We start from the raw sequence: 24,534 nt of genomic DNA, 5'->3' as shown, positions 1-24,534 counted from the left end.
CCTGGTAGTAAAAGGATGCATAACATCAACCTAAACATTTTTGCATGTACCCTACTTTCCTTTTCCTTATTAATGGAGGGTGCGAAAAAAAAAAAAAAAAATTGTTTTATGTCTGGACATTTGTTGATTTTTCTATACCTTACAATTGATTTCTAGGGTTTGGTTTTTAAGCTATGAAAATAAAACAAGCTGTGTGGTCAAAAATAATTGTCTAATAACATAAGTTGGCACTCCTACTGTTTATTTTTTTTTTTTCGTACCCCCCTGACGAAATAAATAATTAAATACATACTTACAGAATGGTATATGTATATCTGGTACTTTGTAATTCAAAAACAAATTACAAATATATACAATGGAAATAAAATATATGTACATATCCCGGCTTAGATCTAGATCTAGATCTTTTTTCCTAATAATTTTTTTACTAAGTAACTATTGCTTTTACCTACTAAGTAAATTTTAATCTGAAATATATAACAACGATTTTTTGTTTATTATACGAGTATTCATAATCGTTTAAATATGAGTTGAGTTACTACTAATTGCCTTTAAATCTAGCAAATACATTGTATACTTTATTGTTATAATCAATAATCGGGAAAATTCTTCTTTTGTTTTTTTAAAACATATAAAGTGGGTCAAATATTATACGAGTCATTAATGTTTCGTGTTAGGAAATAAAAACTAATTGTAGCAAGTAAAATTATCAAATTAAATTTGAAAAAGTTCCTATATCTAGACAAGTGATATTGGAGAGATTTTAGATATAAATCTTTTAATTTTTTTTTCTAAAAAAAAAGTACAAAGAATAAAATTAACAACGGACTTGACATAAAATGGGAAAGTAACATCAATAAAGTAGGATAACAAAATTTAAAACACAAAACTAAGTTCATATTCGAATTCAGCACCCGCAAAACTCCTTAATACGAATTTCTAAAATACTGAAGTCTTTCTCGCATGCGGGAAAGAATTTGTACATCGTCCTCACTGAAACATTTACAAACCATATATGCTTTGGCCAAATTCAATTGATTTGGTATTGTAGGAAACAGGTTTTCTCTTTTCGATGACAAGAGTAAAGTAATATTTGCAAGATTAGAAGGCAATAAGAATTCACTAGACACAAATTTAAACAATTATACATAAATTGTTTTTTATCTCAAATTAAAATTAGCACAGTAGGGTCCGTTTGTGCTATCGAGTATAAATATTTTATACTATCCTTTTAATGTTAAAAAAATGTTGAAGTTTATCTGTCGATTACTCTAGATACTATGAGTGGTAGATAAATATCACGAATTTCCATAAAATCTGTAAAGGAAGAAAACGGAGTCCATTTCTGGTTTGAGTACACCGAAAAATATGAAGATCAACAAATTTATCAAATCAAATTTCGAAAAGTTCCATTTTACAGATCTACTAGCGGTTACACTAAAATTCATAAGAAATTACTCAACAAAAATTAAATTACGTTTATTTTTATCCGATAACTTTATCAGTATACATAATCAGAAACATATCAAGTAGATATAACAGGCACTTATCTGTAGCCCAGGATGCATTTTATTTTAAAAGGTTAGAACTATCGAGTGTTATTTTTTTTTTTTTTAAACATCAACTAAATATGAATATAAAAAACTGAAACAAAAATGGCCGCTACTTACAAACCGGATCAATAAAAATGTTTAATAATAATTCTATAAATTACGGAAACATACGGAAGTTTAGTGTAATCCCTCATTCATTAATATTGTTAATGATTAAAATATATTTTGGAAAGTCGATGATTGATTGTGTGTGATAATAAAAGAAAGATGTGGGTGCACTCAAGGAAGAACTCTCAAACAGCTGTAAAACTATTTAACATGAGCCAAAGTTTCACCCCTCGTTTTAGGGCTTCATCAGGTCTAAGAAAGAAAAAAACACTTAAATGAGGTAATAATAAATATAGAATGTAAATTAAAAATTAAAAAAGACGTACATGACTGTAATAAGGCCTATCTGGACATACAGATTTGAGCTATGGGGCTCCACTAAACCTTCGAATTCCTCTCGTATTCAATCCTTACAATCCAAAATCCTCAATGCTCCTTACTTTGTCACAAATAAAATCATACATAAAGACCTTAATGTTCCCTATGTAACCGATCTACCCCGAACCAGATATCACTCCTTCCATTATAAACTCCCTAACCGCTCAAACCCCCTAGTTTCTAACCTTGCATCCTCTTCCATTCCTGAAAATCCTCCGAGGCGCCCGAAAAGAAGATGGCCACGAGACCTGCTAATGTAAAACGTCATTAGAATGCTGCCAATAGGTAGTTTCTCTACACGCCTGTATCACTCCATTATAACCGAGATCAGATTTACTAAATGTATTACAATGTACAGTTGTAAATAGCAATAAATAAATATTTAAAAAAAAATGTACAGTGAAACGTAAAATTAAATAAAAATAATAAAAGGTTCCAGACAATTAATGAAAACGGAAATAACAACAGATAACAAAGAAATATAAAAATACGGTCCCTTTTTCCATCTTTTGGTGTGCGCAGTATTTTCATATATCTTTTTTATTTGTTATTATTTCCGTTTTCATTAATTGTCTAGAACCTTTTGTTATTCTTATTTAATTTTACAATGTTGAGAAGATAGTTGACCTTAGATAATATATATGAGTAGAAGATGGTTGGGAGGTGCGGTCACTAAATAACACAAATAAGTTGAGAGAACTTATTTAATAGTTTCAACGTTTCAGCCAGAGTTTCTAGCCTTCATCAGAGCTACTAGAAGAATATAAGAATAGAAATCTAAGTCTTTTAAATCAGAAATGTAAATAAGTTCTCTCAACTTACCAAGTTCTCTCAACCCAAACCATCTTCTCCTCGTATATTTAATTTTACGTTTCACTGTACATCTTTTTTAACTTTTAATTTACATTGTTTATTTATTTTTAGCTCATTGACATTTGGCTCATATTAACTATTTTTACGACTAATTGAGTTTTTTCATTGACCACACCAGGACCACCTTTTATTAAATATATTTAGTAAATATTTAGGATTTACGTGCAGAGCAAATGTTTAATGCAGCACTTCATCTACTGCTCGTTAAAATAATTATATTTTTGTTTTTGTCTATTTTTCAATGTTTGCTTCATTGTTCAAACATTTGTACAACATGAATAAAATAAAGAAAGGTACTGTCACGTATCAAAACGGACACATGGATTACTACGACGTTTGGGCATTTCCCCCCGAATGGAGTTTTGTTGCTAGAAAGGGGAGCTATAAAGTTATTGCCCCAGACTAGAGGGAGATGCTTCACTGATCACAGCTAACCTTATGCTATGCTCTGGTCCTACAATCTGGCCACGAGCCCGTGAATCAAGCTGCCTCAATATCAAGCTGAGGTACTCTCTCATATACAAAGATATTTCTACGTGTATTTACAATATCATACAACCTGAGAAAAAATAATCCAACACGATATATTATTTTTAAAGATCTATTATAATTTATCGTAAAAAAATGAACAACAACTTGAGAAAAATCATAAAACAAAAATTCCATTGATGAATTTATATTCATTTGCAAAGATTAACATACAAAATTGATGAACGCATTATTAGATGTTATGAGTTGCCTCAGCAAAGCATCTACATGATCAATGTAGCACCAGAGTTACTGACAGGTGATGGATAACTTCCTATATCCTATTGTCTGCTCTGTTCCTCTCGGTATACAAAGGAAGGGCTTCGCCTGCAATGTTCTTATCTGCCTTAGTAAGCAGTATTCAGCAGTTGTAAATTGTGAAAACTTATGATATTTGCTGTCGTCACAGTACCGTCGTACCATACGGATTAGTTTGATATCTGATAGTACTTGTCGTAACAACTTAATGTTGTTAACGATTTGACAGCAAATAGTTGTACCTTAAGGTGGATCCACATGTTGGGCGCTCGCCACGAATCGGAGGCTTGTACAAATGCTCGGTAAAGAAAGAGCGGACCATCCACATGTCAGTGTTTTTCAGAGAGGCGAGCATGGCGGACGTACAAGTGGTTTCAGCCATTGCACTGTGATAATATTATTTTTATTCCAAAAAAAAAATAAAATAAAAGGAAATTATATATAAACAAATAAAATTAAATATAAAACTTATTATAAAAAGTAACAACAAACACCTTTAACCTCCAAACAGCTTTCAATTGCAACTAAACAAAGAACAATAGTGGAGATGGTACACAAGCGCTCCCATGAACCCCCTTTGATCTGTGTCCAAAAAACCAACTCTCGACGGATTGGCAACGAGCTTAGGCCAACTCGTACCAGCCAAGCCAAGCCTCACATCCACATGCTCGCGCATGTCTAGGTTCGCCACGGCTTGACCAACATGTAGAGGCCCCTTTAAGGAGTTTCTACATGTTGGCCAAGCCGTTATAGGCTCATAACACCAACTACAGATGCGAAATCGAGATCAATATTTTTAAAATCGATATTTTGAAGCCGATGTTTTACGTTTGTCTGAATTGTTCATTTTTTTTAAATGCAAAAGTAACTTGATAATAAAAAAAATTAAATGTGTAAGCAGATTCCTATCAACAATGTGGTGGGATGAGGAAGTACTTTCTACCTTCACATTAATAACGGGATAAAGATAAATTAAAAGTCTGTTCCAACAACTACTTCTGACTGTCTGGAACTGTAAGGAGCATGCGAAAGTGTTTTTTCCCTTTCCAAATCCTATACTGCTCATGCACCGTGCAGTTTTGGATAGTAAGAAGTCGTTGGAACAGACCCTACGTTTCTGTAAGGGATATTCAAAAACATTAATGTATTTTTGGCGATGTTTACAAAACATCGATAATTTAATATTGAACATCGAAGTTTTTTTTTCGACGTCGCATCCCTAAAACCCCAACTCAGGGAAGTGCCATAACCCTAGTCCACTTCTAAGGAAAAATGACACTAAGGGGTGGGAATTGGACTTAACGTTGAACTCAATAGAAATTTCGCACATTAATGTAATTCATTAACATCTGTAAAACCGCTAATTTAATCGCAATTATGAAGATAATAAAAGTTGTAGTTAATTTCATTTCCAATAATTTGGTATATCTATAATGAAAATCCATCGGGTGGTTTTCGAGATATTCGGGTTTTTTTCTCTACTCTGTTCAAACTCATTTCAATTTGAATATTAAGGAACACAAAATATATTTACTGTCCTAAAATTTAAGTAGTGAATAAAAAATTTTAATTAACTTGGTCAATTTTTCAATTAATGTTTCCTAGGAATAGTGAATAAAAAAAATAATTTCTTTCGAGGAAAACATTAAAATATAAATTTTGATGCAAATAAATAACTATTTATGATATTATGGAAAAATTTGTTTATTAAAAAAAAAGTACATACAGTAAACATTATTTGTTAGAATATTTAATGTTTACAACAAGAAATAAACTAGAACTAGTAATTTAACAAACGGACATCAACAACAAAATGTGAGCACGCTTTTAATAATCCAACTTTTTCTTAATCCCCAAGCCTAGCCATTTTATGACATTAGGAGTACTGTGTATTGGATGCCACACCTACAAAAGGAATAGACCCCACCTTCTGGTGTCACTCAACCTGTAAGCATTCCCCCTCCATTATATTCCTTCCTTTAAGCATCAACCTTATTATACAAAAGATATAACTTGTACGATTCCTGTTAGTTGTTTCTCTATGGTGACAGTTGTGGTTTGCTGTATTTAATCATTAACAGAGTAGAGCCATAATGGTTGAAAATGTATTCGTGAATTTAATTTAAGTATTTGAATTAAGTACTGGTTATTCAGGAAAAATATATTTGGCATAGCGAAACATTTTCAGAGGAATACAAATACTACTTGATATTCATTACTCATGAATACTATCAGTATACATAAGTAGCAAATACATTTTTTTTCATAATTATTAATCATGTATACTTTTTGGTATTCATATCTGTGATAGACATGTACCATTGTGAATAGTTTCTTACACTTTAAAGGGTTCTCTGGAATTTAATTCCATGGTAGAACTCCCCCATCGATGTTTTGATCCTTCAGAACTTAAATTTATTTTTTGGTCTACTAATTATTATCCCTCAAGACCCTTGGTGCACTCTGCACCCCAAGGTAAACCCAAATTTTCCTGTTTGGGGACTGGCAATTGGCAGACATACATTATTATGCATTTTTATTTATTTTGTTTTAAATTGTAAAAAATTCGTGTCCATCACAATTCATCACTTTGCTTCAGCTAAATGCAATATTTATTCCCTTAATATGTAATTTTTATTGCTTGATAAAGTACACCAGTCTTAAAAAAGGGGATTTTTCAAGGTTAATTTAGTACCCTTAGCAGAGGCACATCTTACCACCACCTGGCTATGGCCCTGCTGTCAGCAGCTCTACTGAACAAACTGTTGGCAACCATCTGACCTCAACAATGTTTGGTGAACTTCAATGTTCAATAGAAACTTCAAGTTTTTTTGTGTATAAACTATTTATATGAGACCAATAACTAGTGTTTTAGAAGCTAGAAATACAATTATTATAACAATATTTCTACTACCTAATTTTTAGATGGAACAAAGACTTATTTTTGTTTGTTTATATTCTTGACAAATTTTATAGGCAATGAATGTGACAATACCCAACAGGACTATTGCAGAGAACTCAAGCAGAGAGACAGCTAGTTTGCAGTACTGGGAGTAAGCCTATCAATTATTTTAAAGATAAAGAGTTTCAGTAATTATTGCATTTTGAGTGCTACTGTGCTAGAATTTTCATTACAGCCTTAAGTTATTATTTATGGCTTCTAATTAGCATATTAGAAAGAAAGAGCTACATCATCATAAAATTTAGTTTCCTCCAAGACAATTGTTTTAATGAAATATTAACTACATTATTCATTAATTTATTATTGTTTGTTACATTGTATTTTTAAATTAATTATTTTTAAAAAAATCTGTTTTGAACAATTAAAATTAATAATAACTATTCCCTACATCCACTGTCTGCATTCCCAGTGGATTTGTTATCATTAGTGTTTGTCTCGTCAGGGATTGTTTAAAGGTTTTAAACACAATGATTGATTAATAATGTAGTAATAAGTAAAAAAGCAATAATATATATCAAGAGTTGGCCCACTTCAGGGAAAATATTTAAATAAATCTGAAAAAGTTCAATACCAGGCAACTGAATACACAGACACATATATAAATCTTAATGTTTAATCCTTTTTCCAGACGTTATGTCCTGAAACTATCAGATGGCATTGAAAATCTTGGACCTATAAAGTGGGATCTTGCATTATGCCTTCTTGTCTCCTGGTGTGTTGTAGTACTTTGCCTTATCAAGGGTATCAAAACTTCTGGAAAGGTATATTTATTAAAATATTAAAGTATTTGACCAAAATTCAATTATTTCAATTGGAAGCATTATTTTACATTATTGAGAATACAAACCAATACATTTTGTGTGATATATTTATTTTAAAGTTTTCATATCCAGTCCATTTACTTAAGATGTTATGGTTTGTGGTAAACTGTGTGGTAGAAGCTACATACAGTCAGACATGTATATATATTTTAATTGTTTTTTTTTCACACTTGGAGAAGTCTAGAATTTTGAGATTCTAAAAATACTGGGTTCAAAAGGATTTAGTTTGCCAAACTTTAGATAAAAGCATCGTAGATAAAAAATAACTATATAAAAACTATAGCTTGCCCTAAAGCCTTCAACTTCACAGTTGAGTTAAAACTGGATGATGCATTGAGATTGATGAGACATCCTTTCGACTACAACGGATAAAGAGTTTTTTATCGACCAAGAAAGTAAATAGAATCTTCTACACCAATATAATCTATGCCAAAATAATACAGACATGGTACATTACTTTGAACTTTAATAAATAATAGATGAGATAGATACCACACTTCAAGATGATACACTTAACTTATCAATGAACTGACCAACTATTTTTCTCTCTAGAAATACTTCTACTTCAAACTTATTACATTATTATATCAGTATATTACTCTGGACTTATATTCAATTAAAGGACAGTATAGGAAATGAAGTGAGAGATTAAATTCTTTCTCAGAAGCTGATAATTATATTTTTGTTAGAACGATGGTAGTATTTGTTAATAGATGGTTCAAATGAATACTTGGTATCCACTGACCTGAAACAATTTTCAATAGAGAATTAAGACAGCGAACTAACCTCAAGCCAATAGAGGAACTAATGAAGAAAAGGAAATGGAAGTGGATTGGTCACAACTTAAGGAAGTATGACAATGCTATAGAGAAACATGATGGAATTCTCCGGGTGCTTGGAAGCAATACATGGAAGAGATCAGTGATGAGGAAGTTGAACCATTTAGGACATCAGAGGAGAGAAGTAAAACATTTGGAAACTAATCAAGATCAGTGGTGGGAATTCGAAATCGCCCCTTAATGGAAATACTACCATGTAAATCTCATACTGGTGTACACAAACAGCAGTAGATCAATACTTACTTATAATTAACTTTGCTTTTATTTTGATGATTTTATTACTGATTACAAAAAAATAAATTCAATAAATTCTGTTGTGGAATTAGGGAGGGTTTTATAAACAAAGACAAAGAGTTTCTGTTTCTGTTAATAGACGCCACAACCGACTGTGCTCAGAATAAAGAAACATGGCTGTTTATTTGTTCCTAGTAGTGTTATAGTGTTGCCATCTACTGTTTTATTTACCAAATAATAATATCAATTTTCTACAACAAATTCAAGAAATAAAGTCAATAGAAGTAAGTAAAGGGAATTCCTTTATTTAGAACTTGAAATTCACCAAGCCATTTATTAAGTGCTGTTGGTTAATTCCCTTCTTAATTATTTTTGTTTGTCTTTTGTTGGTGTTTTGGCAGTTAAGAATGAAGATTAAAAGAAAAAAAAATATTGCAGTATCAAAATTTTTTAAATTTATACATAACATTCATTAATATTTTATATAGAACTCAGGATGGATCTTGAGTTCAATACTTTGTAGGGAATTACTGTTTCTAGACAAACAGTTGTACAAGAAGGTGGTCTGGTCTAGATCATTCTGAACTGCCAGAATTTTTCCATCAATATGGGGTTCTAACTTTATCAGCTGGGTATGCTCAGGGGTGTTTTCAAATCCAACGGGTTGGCTAACGGTAGTTAAATAGGATCAATAATTATCTAGCTCAGCTGGATTCAAACCCAGGCCAAAAGATAGGAACATAGACCCTTATTCACTGAGCTACTCCACTTACTAAAAATAATAAAAGTTGATAAAATGTATCAAGATTATTAAAACAAAAAAAATTTAAATAACCAAAATCCTAAATGAAAAATAAATCCATAATAGCTCATGGTAAATTTATTCATTTATGTTTTTTGTTTTTTCAGGTGGTTTACTTTGCAGCAACCTTTCCCTACGTAATATTATTTACTCTTCTCATTACTGGGCTTCTTCAAGAGGGAGCTATGTCTGGTGTGATATACTTTATCTATCCCACCTGGAGTAAATTATTAGACATTCAGGTAATATCTCCTTAATTGTACTTAACTCTGACACCTCAACTCTTAGAGCTATAATATTATATTATATTAAAACATCTTACTTAATTTAGAAAGAAAGACTGACATTTTTACCCTTTTTCCTCAAGTACTTTTGAGATTACTTTTTAATTTTTCTTTCTGTGACCATTTACAATTCTACTAATCTAGAGAATATTCTTTATATATATTTTAGCCCTATAGCCATTGTCGAGGTGGTGTGTATAATTTGTCCTGGCAGAAATTTAAGATGAGAGGTACTCTGTATCAGAAAGCCTCGACAATACATATTGACTATGTAAGGTTTGCTGACTAGGTAGGATGTGAATTGATAGGAATATTAGCGAGTTTTACGGGTATTTTCTGTAAATCCTTGCAGAATAGATACTTCACTGTCCTGACGAAAGACTATAGAGTATAGGAAGGAGGATAGATCCAGAGAAATAGAAAAATAGTACAATATATTGGTCTTAAAATAACCCAAATTTCCTGATCAACTAAGTTTAAAAACACCATTCAGAGATACTACATGGAGGAAATTAGCTTTTGATGGATCAGAAGATTCTATTGTGATCTTTATTGATTCAAATAATACATTTCAGAATATTATAATATGACATGGTTATTACATTTGTAAAATTGAAATAATTATAACAAATGATACATATAAAAATATATGGTATTTGTCTGATGGTTTTAGTTCATGTTTTAGCTGCTAGGTTGCATTACGGCCCATAATGGGTCTGGCAGCTCTAAATAGTTACAGTATAGACCAGTAGTAATGGTGTCGCTACACCATCATCAAAGGTGGTACTTCAGGAAGATTCCTTATATTAAAAGTATAAATTGAAACCTCAATAGTGAGGACCTTCCTGGTGTCAATCATCATGTCAAAATTTGCAGTTTACTTATCTAGACAAATTAATGATACAATAATTTGTGTGAAACAAATTTATCAAGGTTGTTTAGTTCAAAAATCAAAAGAAGCCAGCAGAGTGGTCCCTCCCCACTCAGTAAATAAAAATAATAAATTAAAGGCACTAAGTGCCATAACAATAACCCTCTACCAACCCTTACCCTATCCTAATAGTACCCACGGGTAAAAATAGGAAAATAATTTGTAAATATTGTGTGTATACATATAGTTGTTATATATTGAGGTGTGGTACAAATAGATGAAATAGGAGGGTGGAAAAAAAAAGTTCTAAAATGAATTTTGTGAAGACCAAGATGATAGCATATTTATATTAGTTTGAATATGGCCAATAAAATAACATTGTTTGAAATATAATTTTAAAAAAAGCTTTTGTTAATAATTTAAATGTAGAATTAATGTGGTTATATGATTTATTAATCTAATTTTATTAACTCATTCATTGTGGAAAGAATCTGAAATCTGGTTTTTGTTTTTTATTGATAATCATATTTATGTTTAATGTTAAATATAACTTGAACGGAGCATCTAAAGTGGAAATGAACTTCCCTGCTGGAAGCACAAGAAAGACAGGTAAAACTTTCTACCTGTCATATCTGGCATTACTCCCACCATAATAAGGTTGTTTGCCAATTCGAGATATTGTTTACAAATTATATATTCTCAAATATCCTGTAATGAGGTTATGACAAATGGGGAGGGACCTTATAATCCTCAGGAAGCTTTAATACTAAATGATCTTCTTTTTTTTTTTTTTTCTTACGTCGTCCCAAGACTCCCGTTGGAGTCCTACACTGCCCTAATCCTACACTGACCTGATCTTAGGTCCTTATTGAATAATATAATGCACAAACTATGTAATGTTTTCTCAAATTATTGATTTATGTATTTAAGAAAAAAGTTACTGAAAAAATGATGACTTGATTATGTCAGTAAAGAAATTAATTTTTTTTTTTTTTAATTTTTTGAGGTTTATCACTTCCATCATTTGAAATAAATTATTATTTATTTCAAATGATGAAAGTGATAAACCTCAAAAATTTTTAAAAGAATTGACTCCCCAGACTTCCTAGAGAGATAATCCAGAAATTAATTTTATGTTTTTAGCATACATTGGTTAGAGTGATTTGTAGAGAACATAGTAAAAACTAAGGTCATAGTATCTAAGAATAGTTAGAAATGGCCAGAAAAGGATTGAATATTCACTAATAAATACATTTCAGTAAATTGAAAATTTGGCAAACCTTTTTACCAACTCCGGAGAGGTGTAGTCTTGAGCATTTTGCTCACATTGGGAAATAAACATCTATATTTTCCTAAAATTTCATCTGTTATATTTATTCTTTTGTGTAATTTCTGCTAATCCATAGATGTTGTTATTGCCGGTTGCTTATACAACTCCTTCTTTTACCTCGCCACCTATACTCGATTCTGTTTTGCTCAGGCCTCCTAGGAACAGTAAGATTGAGCATTTCTCTCCCCAGTACACTCCTAATGTGACATCTCTTTTTTCTCACTTGAGCATTTTCCTCACCTGGACACCTCCCACATTTCTTTTTTAAAATCATGAGCCAAAGTAAAAAATCTTGTATCTTTTATGAAATCTGGATTTTCCAGCTCCCAATAGAAGTGCTACAATTTACAATTCCAATTTCAAATTGCATTAAAAGTAATTATGATTTTTTTCGTCATCATATCCAATTATATAAAAAAATATTATAAATCGTTTACTATGAGATAAATGCTTAGGAGACACCTCTTAGGGAACAAAAAAAGTAAGACATTTCTACCAGATAATTAAATGAAATGTGAGGTTTTTTTTTTTATGCTGGCTAAATGTGAGGTTAGTGTGGCAATATTATTTCTTAATCTAATTTAATTAATTAATACAGGTATTATAAATTAAATAACAATATGTTTGTGGGGTGAATAAACATAAAATATTAATTTAAATTACTGTTTTTGTAAATTCAGGTATGGCAAGCTGCTGCAGGACAAATGTTTTTCTCTCTTAGTGTTTCAATGGGAGGACTGATAATGTACAGTTCTTACAATGATTTCAGAAACAATGTCTATAGGTAATTCTTCTATTATTAATAAATACATGCACAAGTTATGTGAAGTCACAATTGAAACTTAATTTATGTGTAGTTTTTTTAAATTGTAATGTAATAAATAAATATTTTATGTAACAAGTAATTTTATTAACATTTATTGTTTTCAATTTATATTCAATGCAGACATCAACATTATCCTTTTTAAATCATGAATTATATATATACATAAATTATTGACTATATTATTTCAAATTATGAAGAATATGGTCAAGGTATAGTCAAAGGAAACCAAAAAATAGTTAATAACTATTTATTTGATGACATTTTGCCCTACTTTGTAGGGCTTCATCGGAGGTGTTCCAATTAAGAGATATTGAAAGCGTGTTAAATATGTTGTCACTGCTGTGATATCTCTTAACTGGAACAGCCCAGATGAAGTTCTATAAAGTGGGGCGAAACGTCAGCAAATTAATAGATGTTAACTATTTTTTGTTTTCTTTTGACTGCCCCCGACCGTCTTCTTCATAATATAAATTATTTCTTTTGTCATCTAAACAGTTTTTTAATGGAACTATGATATCTGATATTAATATTGCAACTCTATTAAAATATCTGTTTTGAGTATAATTGTAGAAAATAGTTTAAAAGTTGAATTAAATTTTGTGTTTATTTTCTTGTGACCTGACATATATATTTTTAAATTTAAAAATCCTCAAAATAAATCATTTTATAATGAAATAATTATCAGTTTATGGATTTCAATATTGTTTCAGAACCTAAAAATAATAATTTAAAAAGTTTACATTTTTCCTTGGTTTAATGACAGCCACTATAGTTTTATAAAATATGCAGTTTCTTGTGTATATAAGGGTTTACATTAATTTAAATTACTCAGAACTAACGTAATCTAGGTTGATGAAACCAGAATTAATTTATTCAGAACTGAAGAGCCTTCATTCTGTGGCCTTTTCTAGTTAATTTTCTAAGCATCTAGTTTCCAATAAAACATGTACAGTTTTATTTGTAATTTGATCCAACTTACCAACTGAATTATTATTTATTAAACTTCGTTAATAAAATTAAAAACAATACCAAGCAATGTGATGAGACTTTAATGAAAATTTTAGCAGTGATTAAGGGGATTATTGTTAATAGATTTGTCTCCAAAATTATGACAGCAAACTCCTTTTAATATTCAACTTGTTTACTTTTAACACTATAATGTGTTACAAATCAACATTTAATAAATTGCAAAATAAAAATTTTCAGAGATGCACTTGTGGTGAGCGTAATGGATACTGTCACGAGTATAATTTCTGGAATAGTGACATTCTCTATACTTGGTGCAATGGCTCATGATCTTCAAGTTCCTATCAGTCAAGTTGTCAAAGAGGGGCCAGGTCTGGCTTTCATTGCATATCCAGAAGCACTTCTTCGCCTTCCAGCACCTCAGCTCTGGTCCGTCCTATTTTTCCTCATGCTCTTTATACTAGGTCTTGACAGTGAGGTAAGGATTACAATAGGAGTTTTAAAAAAAAAAATGGAAATTTACATTCAATTTTATATTTTTTACTGAAATTATTTGTTTATTTTAGTTTGCTCTTTTGGAAAATGTTCTAACCAGTCTTTCTGATGAATTTCCAATTCTTCGCAAAACTAAACTTGGTTTCTGCATTGGTACAGCGACATTTTGCTATCTTATTGGTCTCACTTGTGTAACTTATGTAAGTAAACTTCATCATAAATTTAGTTAAGTATTAGTCAACTCCCCAGTAAAATTTAACCAAATACTGGAAAAGTCCAAAAGTCCAGGTGTTAGTGTTGTAGAAAATTGATTTTATTATTTGATTTGTAATTAAATGTTTATTTGTAACCAAAATACTTTTTAAATATAATTATGAATAAATCAACACTGATGATAGCAACACCGCTCCAGACATTGGACAGCTAGCTGTTCCTTTATTTCGATCTGCTCACTGGTAGTGTTCATTAGTGCAATATATAATCATTGTTCTTTTGTTAAAAAAAACCTCCCTGATTCACAACAATTGGAAGTTTTGATATTTTGTACTAATTTTCGAGGGTGATGCAAATTGGAGGTTTCCCATCTGATTTTTTTCATAAAAAAATGCAAAACTTATTCATGGAAAAATTAATTTTTCGGTATTTCTTCCATAACATAAAAACTGTTCATGCTTTTAAAACCAGCAATGTACAAAATCAAAATAGAGTGAATTTTCTACATTTTTGTACTCTATAATTTTTTCTTTGACCCAGGCATCATTCTGGGAAATCCACTCTTGAATGGAATATTTTGAACAATTATGAAAACTTGTATTTTTTGTTTTAAAGGTGCTGTTTATGAATTTCAACTTTACCATCTTGAATTTTTTTTAGTTAAAAAAACCAAACCAAATTTTTTTTCTTTTTGCTCATAGCTTGAAAATCAGATATTATTTGAAGAGCTCTAACTAAATTTGAAATTATATGGTAGAATGTAGTCCAACTTAATGAGGACCAGAAAAGAAAGTCTTAGGAAACAAATGTAGGTAATTTGGCCTGGAAGGGTTGCATCCCAAATATACAAAAGTTGATTTTCAGCCCTCATTTATTGGACAATAATGTCAGATAAATTACCTTTTCTTTCCCATGACTTATAGGATCTAATACTAATTACATAATGACAAGAGATTTTACAATTATATTGATTATTCCCTGTTTTTTCTAGTTTTAAGCGACCTTCATGGTAAACATTTATTCTGTTATTTGGAGTAAATGGCTTTTAGTTTTCATAACATTCAAAGTTTTTTCAAGGGAAGTAAATATGGAAAAATGGAAGAGAATGGTAAAAAAAAAAAAAAAAATGTTTTCCTAAAATCTAATAATATACAAAACAGGTTGAACTAAGAACAGTTCTCCATATATTTTTAAATAAAGTAGTATTTAATACATTCCTACCTGTCATGAGGTTATAGTGAAACATTCGAGTTGTTCAGATGTGTACACACTTCCCTTCAATGCAAAACATGAAAGGGCCTCCAACTCATAAGCTAAGTGGGAACACTATACTCACAAAGAAGTCAAGTTAGGTTACTTTACAGCAAATAAAGTTGCCACTAGTGTCTTTGATGACAGTTCACAGAAGTTGAAAACATCCCAGAAAATAATTTCATGTCTTTAGCTACAAATGGGCACATTCTTTAAATCACTTACACATTCACCTCACTCCACCCTAATTTATTCTTGTTTAATTTAATTTGTTGAAATACCAATTTATGGGGTTTGGTACACAAGAATCAGAAGGCCTCGAATAATGCATATTTGGAATAAAGTTGAAATAGCTGGACAGGAGGTGAATTAAGAGGATGAACGAATGTGGTGAATGGATGGAGAGATATGAATTACATATTCCAAGGATATTCAACTTAAGGGTTGCACTAGGGTAAGAGCCTGTAGTCATGCAAGAAAAAAGGAAATTCTATGGAGATTCACTTTAGATTCTCACCGGTTGGTAACCACACCCTGCAAGGTATGAGCTTAAAGCTGAGCAGGAAGATGACAAGTTCTGAGGATATTCACCTTACATCCTCACAAGATGACAACCATACTCTGTAGTGTATGCATGTGCATGGAGTAGTTCAGGAGGAAAGTAAGTTCTAAGGATATCCGCCTTGAATCCTTAAAGAGGGGCGAATGTGGCTGAGGGGTATCCGCTCTTAGATACACATATAAAAATATAAGGGCGTAGCGAGAATCAAAAGACATTTCTGTTGTATAAAATTGGTATTATTATTTGATTTGTAAATAAAACAGTAGATGGCGACATTGCTTCTCTGACAGAAAACCTTCATTTGAGGCAGTTGGTCGTGGCTTCTATTAGTGGAAACATACACTCTTTGTCTTTGTTTATGAAACCCCTCCCTGAATTCCACAACAAACTGGTAGCAGAGCGTGGTTTAGTGTGTAAAAGGGTTAAGTGATGAGTGTAATTTACATCTATTAATGGATATGTAAGCTTTGTGAATTATTTAGAACTAACGTCGAAATCAAAACACAAACAACAATGGATGCCATAGTATTAAGCATTGAAAAGCTTGCTGCAGAAAATTACAGGATCTGGTCAATGCAAAATGGAAGCATTTTAAGAAGCAAAGGACTTATACAAAGAAATTATAGAATAAGATCCGCCAACTGAAGAAGATGCAGCTTGGAAAAGAAAAAAACAAACAGATATTCTCCACCATTATTTTAACAGTTAGTGATGATATATTTCCATTGATTAGAGATAAAAAGTGTGCAAAAAAGGTTTGGGAAAAATCAAGAGAAAGGTTTGAGAGCGTTCCACAGGAGAAAGTGATTGATTTAATGTTTGACTAGGCCAAAATTAGGAAAAACAGTGGTGAACCATTAGATGAATATCTTATGAGTTTCAGTGTTTAGTTCATGAGATAGCTCAAGTGGGTAAATCCTTAACAGACTGGGAATTGGTGAGATATATCATTGAAGGCTTACCACCATATTATGATCCTGTTGTCATTCACTATTTTGGTAGATAGGAATATTAAATTCAGTGAAGTAAGATAAATGCTTTTGCCATTTGAAAGAAGATATAACCTTAATAGGAATGAACAAGCATTAAAGACATATTGTAAAAGGTCAAATGTTTGTCTAAAAGCCTGCTTTATTTGTAAAAAAAAAAAAAAACAGGTAACCTAAAAAAGGAATGCTCGTTTAACAAAGATACACTCAGATACACAAAAGCCTCAACCAAGAAGACTGCATAGAGAAAATTTGCCTTATGTGCAATTACCTGAGACAATAAGTATTTGGTTGAGGAAGGATCTGAAGAAACAAAAGAAGATGGAAGAGATATCGATAAAATTCATCAAGGAAAAATTTAAAAAAGACAAATAGCAAAGGTGGTATAAACAACTCCAACATCCAGGATGTTTTAATTGTTCCAGAGTTATGTGGTGATATTATTTCAGTGACCAAGAAAACTGAAAAGGAAAATGAAGTACTTTTTTCCCTGGAAGGAGGCTTGGAAGATATTAATGAAGACAGAGTTTCTGCACTGATAGAATGAGAGACACCAGATCAAGAGGCTCAACAAATATCAAATGATGATGAAAGTGGTGAAATATTGGTGAACATTGAAGGAAAAGCTAAGAAGCACCAAGATAAAAAGAAGAAGCAGAAATGAAACCTGATGAAAGGTTACAAGAACTAAAGGCCTTAACAGGTGACCCAGGAATTCATACCAAAGATGAAGAAAGACTACACCAAAAGATGAAAAAACACTTTATTGAAGATTTCTATACCACAATATGGATTGTGAAGCAAATAATTTAGAAGAAGAAAGTAAGAAATATAGTAGTGCTAAAAAGATGAGACCCAAAAAGAAAAGAACTCGATGAAGTGATGCAATACAAATAAAAGAAAAATTAAAAAATAAACAAACTTATAAATAAAAGGAAATAATAAAACATATTTTAAGAAGGAAATTGTTGTAGAAAGTAGGTTTTATTATTTGATTTGTAAATAAAACAGTTTATAGCGACACTGCTCTGGCATGGAACCTTTGTTCTGTGTCAGTTGGTCAGTCCTGCTGTCTATCAACAGAAATATACACTCTTTGTCTTTGTTTATAAAACCCCTTCCTAAATTCCACAACAATTCCAAGTTTCTTTAAATTCCAAAATAGTGGAAGAAAATCCTTATCCACAAGTAGGGCATGCTAGATCAATAATATCCTTTGAAGTGAATCCATTTCAGAATAAGTTTTACAGTGAAAGTAGTCATGTCATTTAGTATGGACAGCTGTTCTTCCAAGAATACAATACGTTTATGAATATTAAAGTATATCAAATTAAATTTAAGTATATACGAGAAATTAAAAAAATAAAAATGTGGTGGTTATCTGTTGAGTAATGGTTAGTCTTGGTAGCCTAGGAGAGTCAGGCTGGGCTGTGGCGGCTCTTGGGAGCTCTCAGCAAGGTTGCTACAAATGTATTCCAATAATGTATGGTTTTGAAGTTAGAAAAAAAAATTACTTTTGTTGGGATTTTATTTTAACTGTCCAAAACAATTCGAGGTGTTGAGGTTGAAATTCGTAATCAGAACCACTCCTCTCACCCCCCAAAAAATAAATAAATAAAAATAATAATAACAATCTCTCAGAACTTCTCTAAACTATTCCACCAAGATTCCATTCTGGTCCCCATTTGATTAAGAGTGGATACTTTTAAATGAAACTTGGGACAAAAAAAATTATTGAGACCAAAATTGTAGGAAATTTACTCTTATTTTATTTACAATTGGTTTATGGTTGATGATTTTCATGTCATGGAAGTAAAATGGGAAAAAAGATTAATTATTTTTTGGATATTTTTGTTTTATTGCTGGAAAAATTGATATATCAAATCCTTCTCTATTCATTTTGTCTGTCCTTATAGTTATTATTATTTCTAATGTTTGAATACATATATAGAAAAGAAGGGAGTGAGGGAGTCTAGATGATGGAATGGTATTTGACTTTCCATTCAGAACAAAACCAAAACTTTTTTAATATGTATTATTTATATTTCATAGTGTTGAATGCAGGGATGGTGGACACAAATATAATGTTTTTACTGTTCTTACTGTTCTATTAGTTACAGTTAAATAACATAAAACATTCTTACTGTAGTGAGAACAAATATGACAACACACACAATAAAAGCTTGGCAACTACTGACTGACTGTTACAAAACTGTTGCAAACGGCTCGTGCTCAACAAACGATATATTCACAGTTTGTCACAGAGCAACATGTATACAATAAAAAATGAATTTTTACTTCTCACTTCAACTCTTAATAGTAGTAAAATACATTATAATATTACTGTTGATGCTTTTATTGTTTTAGGGAGGAAATTATGTACTGACATTGATGGATGTATATGGTGGGGGTATGGCAGTCCTCTTCATAGCTATTGCTGAATCAATAGCTCTTGTCTGGATTTATGGTACATTACATTCATATCCAATCATAATTTTATTTATTTAAAAATGATATTAGTAATCAGTCTTAGTTTTTTTATGATAATATATCTATCATCCATAATTTTTAATTGTTTGACAAATTTTAAAAGTAAGTAGTAAAACAGTTCAACAAGATAATTACTTTAAGCCTATTAGTAATGGTGGCTAGATAGGCTCAAGCATGCTTGAATATTTGCAGCCATCTTAAGAAATTGATGAATCAAAATACTAATTTTATAACATTTGCTTGGAAAATTTTTGTGACTGATTAGAGAAGTAAACAGATAGAAAGTAGGTAGAAAAGGGCACTTGTCTTTTGATGTTAACCAGTGCTGAAGGGAACCAGTCTCCAGATGTTGTTAACAATAATGCTTTGCTGGCAGAGAGCACCAGTCTCCTGACATAGTAGGTGACAACTTTGTGGTATAGGGAAAGGAAGATGAAAGGACGATAAAATAACAACTCCAAACAATATAAACCAGAGACATTCTGGTAGAGCCCTGAAGGGACTCAAAGGGAATTTACAGTGTTGCCTCAACAGAAAGTTCTTATATACACCTCAGAAAAAATTGTCATTGATTGACGTTTCAATAGTGAATATATTTTGAGGTCTCTATTGATTAGTTTTATTGCTAATATATACAATGATTTGATATTTACACAGTTACATAATATTATATACAATGTAATAATTAATTATCTGGCCTTGATTGAAATTTTACTACTTGATAAGCTTCAAATGATTTCCAAGCGGGGCTGGTATACTGAGTGAGTTCCTATGACTGTTGCTGGATCATGTATGCATATGTGTGCTGTTACAACATATATATAAATATTTTTTTCAATTTAAGAAATGAGTGATTTACTGTTCATTAAATCACATCCAACACCATCTATGGACAGCTTTGGATGTTACGTGTTTTTAACAAAACTTGTAACTCTATTTAATAAGTTTGTTATATTATTTTAATAATTTATTATTTAACTCCTTATATCAATAATAATTTTTTTTCAAATATTTTTGTAATTTATATTTAAAGAACTTAAAAATCTAGAAGAACAAAAGGTGAGACTTTATTTTAAAAATAGACAAACAATTTGACATAAGTCAATTATAATTTTCTTAATTAATTCTTACAATATTAATTATACAAGTTCATTCTGATTTATTCTATTTGTTATAGGTTTGAAAAACCTTTGCAGGGATATGAAATTCATGCTTGGATTCAGGCCCAGTTTTTATTGGAGAATAACATGGGTTTTTACCACTCCAGTAATTTTAAGTGTAAGTTTGTTGTTAAACATTCATTATCTAATATCAATCCATTGTAAATTCTGCATGTTTTTAGGCTAAAACAAAGTAATAATTTTTCATACCTTGAATAAATGTTAGCAAATAATATAATTGCCATCATTATATATGACTTCTTGCCATGGTGATGGAAATTTTTAGATCATATTTTTGAAAAATTTCTTATCCCTTGTCTGATATTTAAAAAATAAAATATTTTTCATTCATTTAATAATTTGTTTTTCAAAGTGTTATGAAAAAAAAAATATATTAGAGGATGTTCACATAGAATCTCAGATTTTTCGATACTAATCTGTGGGAAATTTGTAAATTAAAAAGCCTCTGTTTCCAAATAGATTTGAAAGAAACCTAGCATTTTTAAATATTATTTAATACCTATTTTTTTATTGAGGTGAAAAGTTTTAACTATAATAAGTAAGTTGAACTAACTTTCACCAATATTTGTTTTATTTCCTTTACCATGCTTAGGAACACAAACCATCATCAGGAATATCCTATATTATTATTCATAATTTTTTTTTTTAAATTAGACCATTTCATTTATCTTTTTACTAAATACAATTATTGGTTAATAAATGGTTGTAAATAAATTATTCTTTTAAAAAGATCCATTTATTCTATTTATAATAGAGAATCTTTGAGTAATTGCGCAACATACTTATATATTGTGAAGTAAGTATAATAAAGTAGTATAATCCCCCCTATAGATAAGTTAATAATTAATTATCAAAAGATGCCCTAAAGCGAATTAAAGAAATGGATGTTCTTAAAACAATAATTTATTACAGGACAGAATGAGATGTTTTAAAGTATGACAATAACTAAATGTAACAAGACTTAACAATTTGCATGATCTTAAATTATAAAAAATAGTGTACAATAACAGACAGTATGCGTAATGATGGCTAGTGATCCTAAAATGTAATAAAGAAAAATGAAGTAAATATTCATGAAAGAGAGTTCAGCTTTCTTATAAATATGATTTTACATCATAAGAGTGATTATAATTCCTAATCATTTGATTGAATCATTTATTACTTCACCAGATTTTATTATCTGATTCAAAACTATTTAGTTTATCTGTGTGTATTGATTCTTATCTAGAATTATCTTATTTCATTGTTATAGGTTATATTTATCTATTCATTGATAGAATATAAACCTTTGCATTATGAGAACTATGACTATCCTGATTGGGCGGATGGGATTGGATGGGTTCTTGCAGGACTCTCGGTATTACAGATACCATTCTGGGCAATTGTTGTTGTATCCAGGAAGAAAAGTGATACATTTTTAGGGGTAAGACAAAAAAATAATTAGTGAGCATTTTATGAGTTAATTATATGGATGATTGTGTCTATTTGTAATTAATGAATGATTTAGAAAGTAAAAGAAGCTATAAAGCCGACAAAGGAATGGGGACCAGCTGATCCCAGAAATAAAGAGAGATGGGCAGAAGTGGTAGATGCAACTAATAGCTCCAAGCTCAAGTATCACAATGGTAATAGCTTACCCTATTCCTAAAGTAGGACTATTTTAATATACAAATCATTTGCTAAAAGTGGTGTAATTATTAAAATCAGGTTTATACTTTTTTCAAGAAACCAATCACACTGTTGGACAGCTTAAATGGTTTTTAACCATCATTTTGCAGAATTTTTTTTTTTGTGAATTTAAAATAGAAGTATTAGAACATGAAATACTTAAAATTGATAAGAGTCATAAATCTAGTATTAATAAATTGAAAATTTATCTTAATTCCACACTTTATGAAGCCATCACTGGTTCATATTTATTTTAATTATGATTCATATTAACATGAAAAATTACACTGAATAACATTAAATTTAATTTTTTGATCCATTCATCATTCAAATCCTTGGAGGAAGGAGGATAATGGAGAGAGCATGCACTATGATGAAAAAAAAAGCGGGCTTAGTAAATAAACACCTTTGGCATAACTGAGTAGCTAGAAACCAATCACTGGTTACAAACTTTACATTTACTTCAACATAAACCAGAGTACCAATGATCAACCTCCTCTTTTTGTTTTTAATTTCCTAATAATTCTGGCAACATAGCAATTTTAATCAATCTAGTTTCATGCATTTTAGACTGCACTATAGTGATTATAAGTGATTGATTATAGCACTAATAATTATAATTAGCCATTGATGTTCAGTAATAATTTTAAGTTCACAAAACCAAATATTATTTTTTTTAATTATTGATTTCTTCATAAGAATATGATTTAAAAAATTAGTATTATTAGTAAACATAATGGTTAAATTTGGTTACAGGAATGATCATGGTCTCACCAGAAGCAGAAGCTTGTCTTAGAAAGCCTGTATAAGACAAATGAGTTAAACCCATTGATAATTATTACCTATTTTATAGGAATTTAATTATTTTATTATTAGTGAAAATGACTAGAGTAGGCTAAAATACAGTCCACTTTATACTCTAAACATTGATGTGTTCAGACTGTCATTTAATTTAGTATGAAGATTATACTCCTCACACACTATGTTCTTAGATGCATTCATATAAATCTTTAATCATAATAGTAAAACCTTGATTAAATAGATTTGAGAAGTCATGTTCCAAATTATTCAAATAGGCAACCTAGAGAAAACATGAAAAACTCAAATAGTAGCTCATATATATGTCAAGTCATGTTCATGAAAATTATATGTTAATCACTACAATTTAAATATTGATGGCCACTTTATGTTTAATTAATGTTTAGATTAATATTTATTCATCTCTCAATTAATAACTTACACAACTGTTTATTAATTATTTTTATTTTCTTGAAATTAATACATTTATGCTTTGACATTGTTATTTTTCTTTTCTTAACTGTCGGAGAAAACACTTTATGTAAATTGTAAACACAGCAATGTTCCGACACAATACAATTATGTTTATAATTTTATTAAATCATAAAGAACAAAAGTGAAGTAAAATTCTTTTTAATCAGAAAGTAAAATCTAATTAAATAAATTTATCAACAAAATTTGCCATTTATAACATATAATAAAATTTAACATAGTAGTAGAATTTTTATTATGATTTTTCTAGAAAACATCATGTTATAATTTCTTGTTACAAAAAATCTTAATAATTCAGCCATAACTGCACTAATTGAATTCATATCAATATGAAATGTTGTTAAAGTTTAGCCATTATAAATTACATAAACTTTGAAACTCAAAAACTAAAGCATCATTTCTTTTTGGAAGATTATTGATTGACCGTGTGTGAAGATGAAAGGAATATGGTCCGGGTGCGGTCAAGAAAAACTCAAATAGTAGAAATATACTAATTTAATGAGCCAACGTTTCACCCCACGTTGCAGGGCTTCTTCAGGGCTATTTTGACGGCAGTCAAAACTAAAATGACAAAATACAAAATTGAGTCATTTTAGTTTTGACTGCCGACAAAATAGCCCTGAAGAAGCCCTGCAACATGGGGTGAAACGTTGGCTCATTAAATTAGTATATTTCTACTATTTGAGTTTTTCTTGACCGCACCCGGACCATATTCCTTTCATCATTTCTTTTTATTTTCATTAAATGTTAAAGCATTGTTTA

The 24,534-nt window shown here is 30.4% G+C and overlaps 1 protein-coding gene across 1 annotated transcript in view; it reads left to right on the top strand.

Annotated features, from left to right (window-relative positions):
- The window catches only part of LOC106683131 (sodium- and chloride-dependent glycine transporter 2), a gene marked incomplete in the record, with an annotated part of 123,457 nt that extends 99,152 nt beyond the window's left edge, over positions 1–24,305 (top strand). The window contains 11 exon segments of the mRNA XM_067051313.1: positions 6,675–6,751; positions 7,289–7,421; positions 9,464–9,598; positions 12,522–12,625; positions 13,874–14,111; positions 14,200–14,328; positions 19,511–19,610; positions 20,811–20,911; positions 22,067–22,237; positions 22,322–22,439; positions 23,239–24,305. Coding sequence (XP_066907414.1) covers positions 6,675–6,751; positions 7,289–7,421; positions 9,464–9,598; positions 12,522–12,625; positions 13,874–14,111; positions 14,200–14,328; positions 19,511–19,610; positions 20,811–20,911; positions 22,067–22,237; positions 22,322–22,439; positions 23,239–23,291 — 1,359 coding nt within the window.
- Positions 24,306–24,534: the final 229 nt, after the last annotated feature.

The sequence above is a fragment of the Halyomorpha halys genome, unplaced genomic scaffold (genome assembly GCF_000696795.3).
Source record: "Halyomorpha halys isolate HHAL.00 unplaced genomic scaffold, Hhal_1.1 Scaffold469.1, whole genome shotgun sequence".
In the NCBI taxonomy this organism is placed as follows: Eukaryota; Metazoa; Arthropoda; class Insecta; order Hemiptera; family Pentatomidae; genus Halyomorpha; species Halyomorpha halys.
The sequence above is the reverse complement of the archived record's forward strand: the minus strand, read 5'-3'. Positions and strand labels throughout refer to the sequence as shown.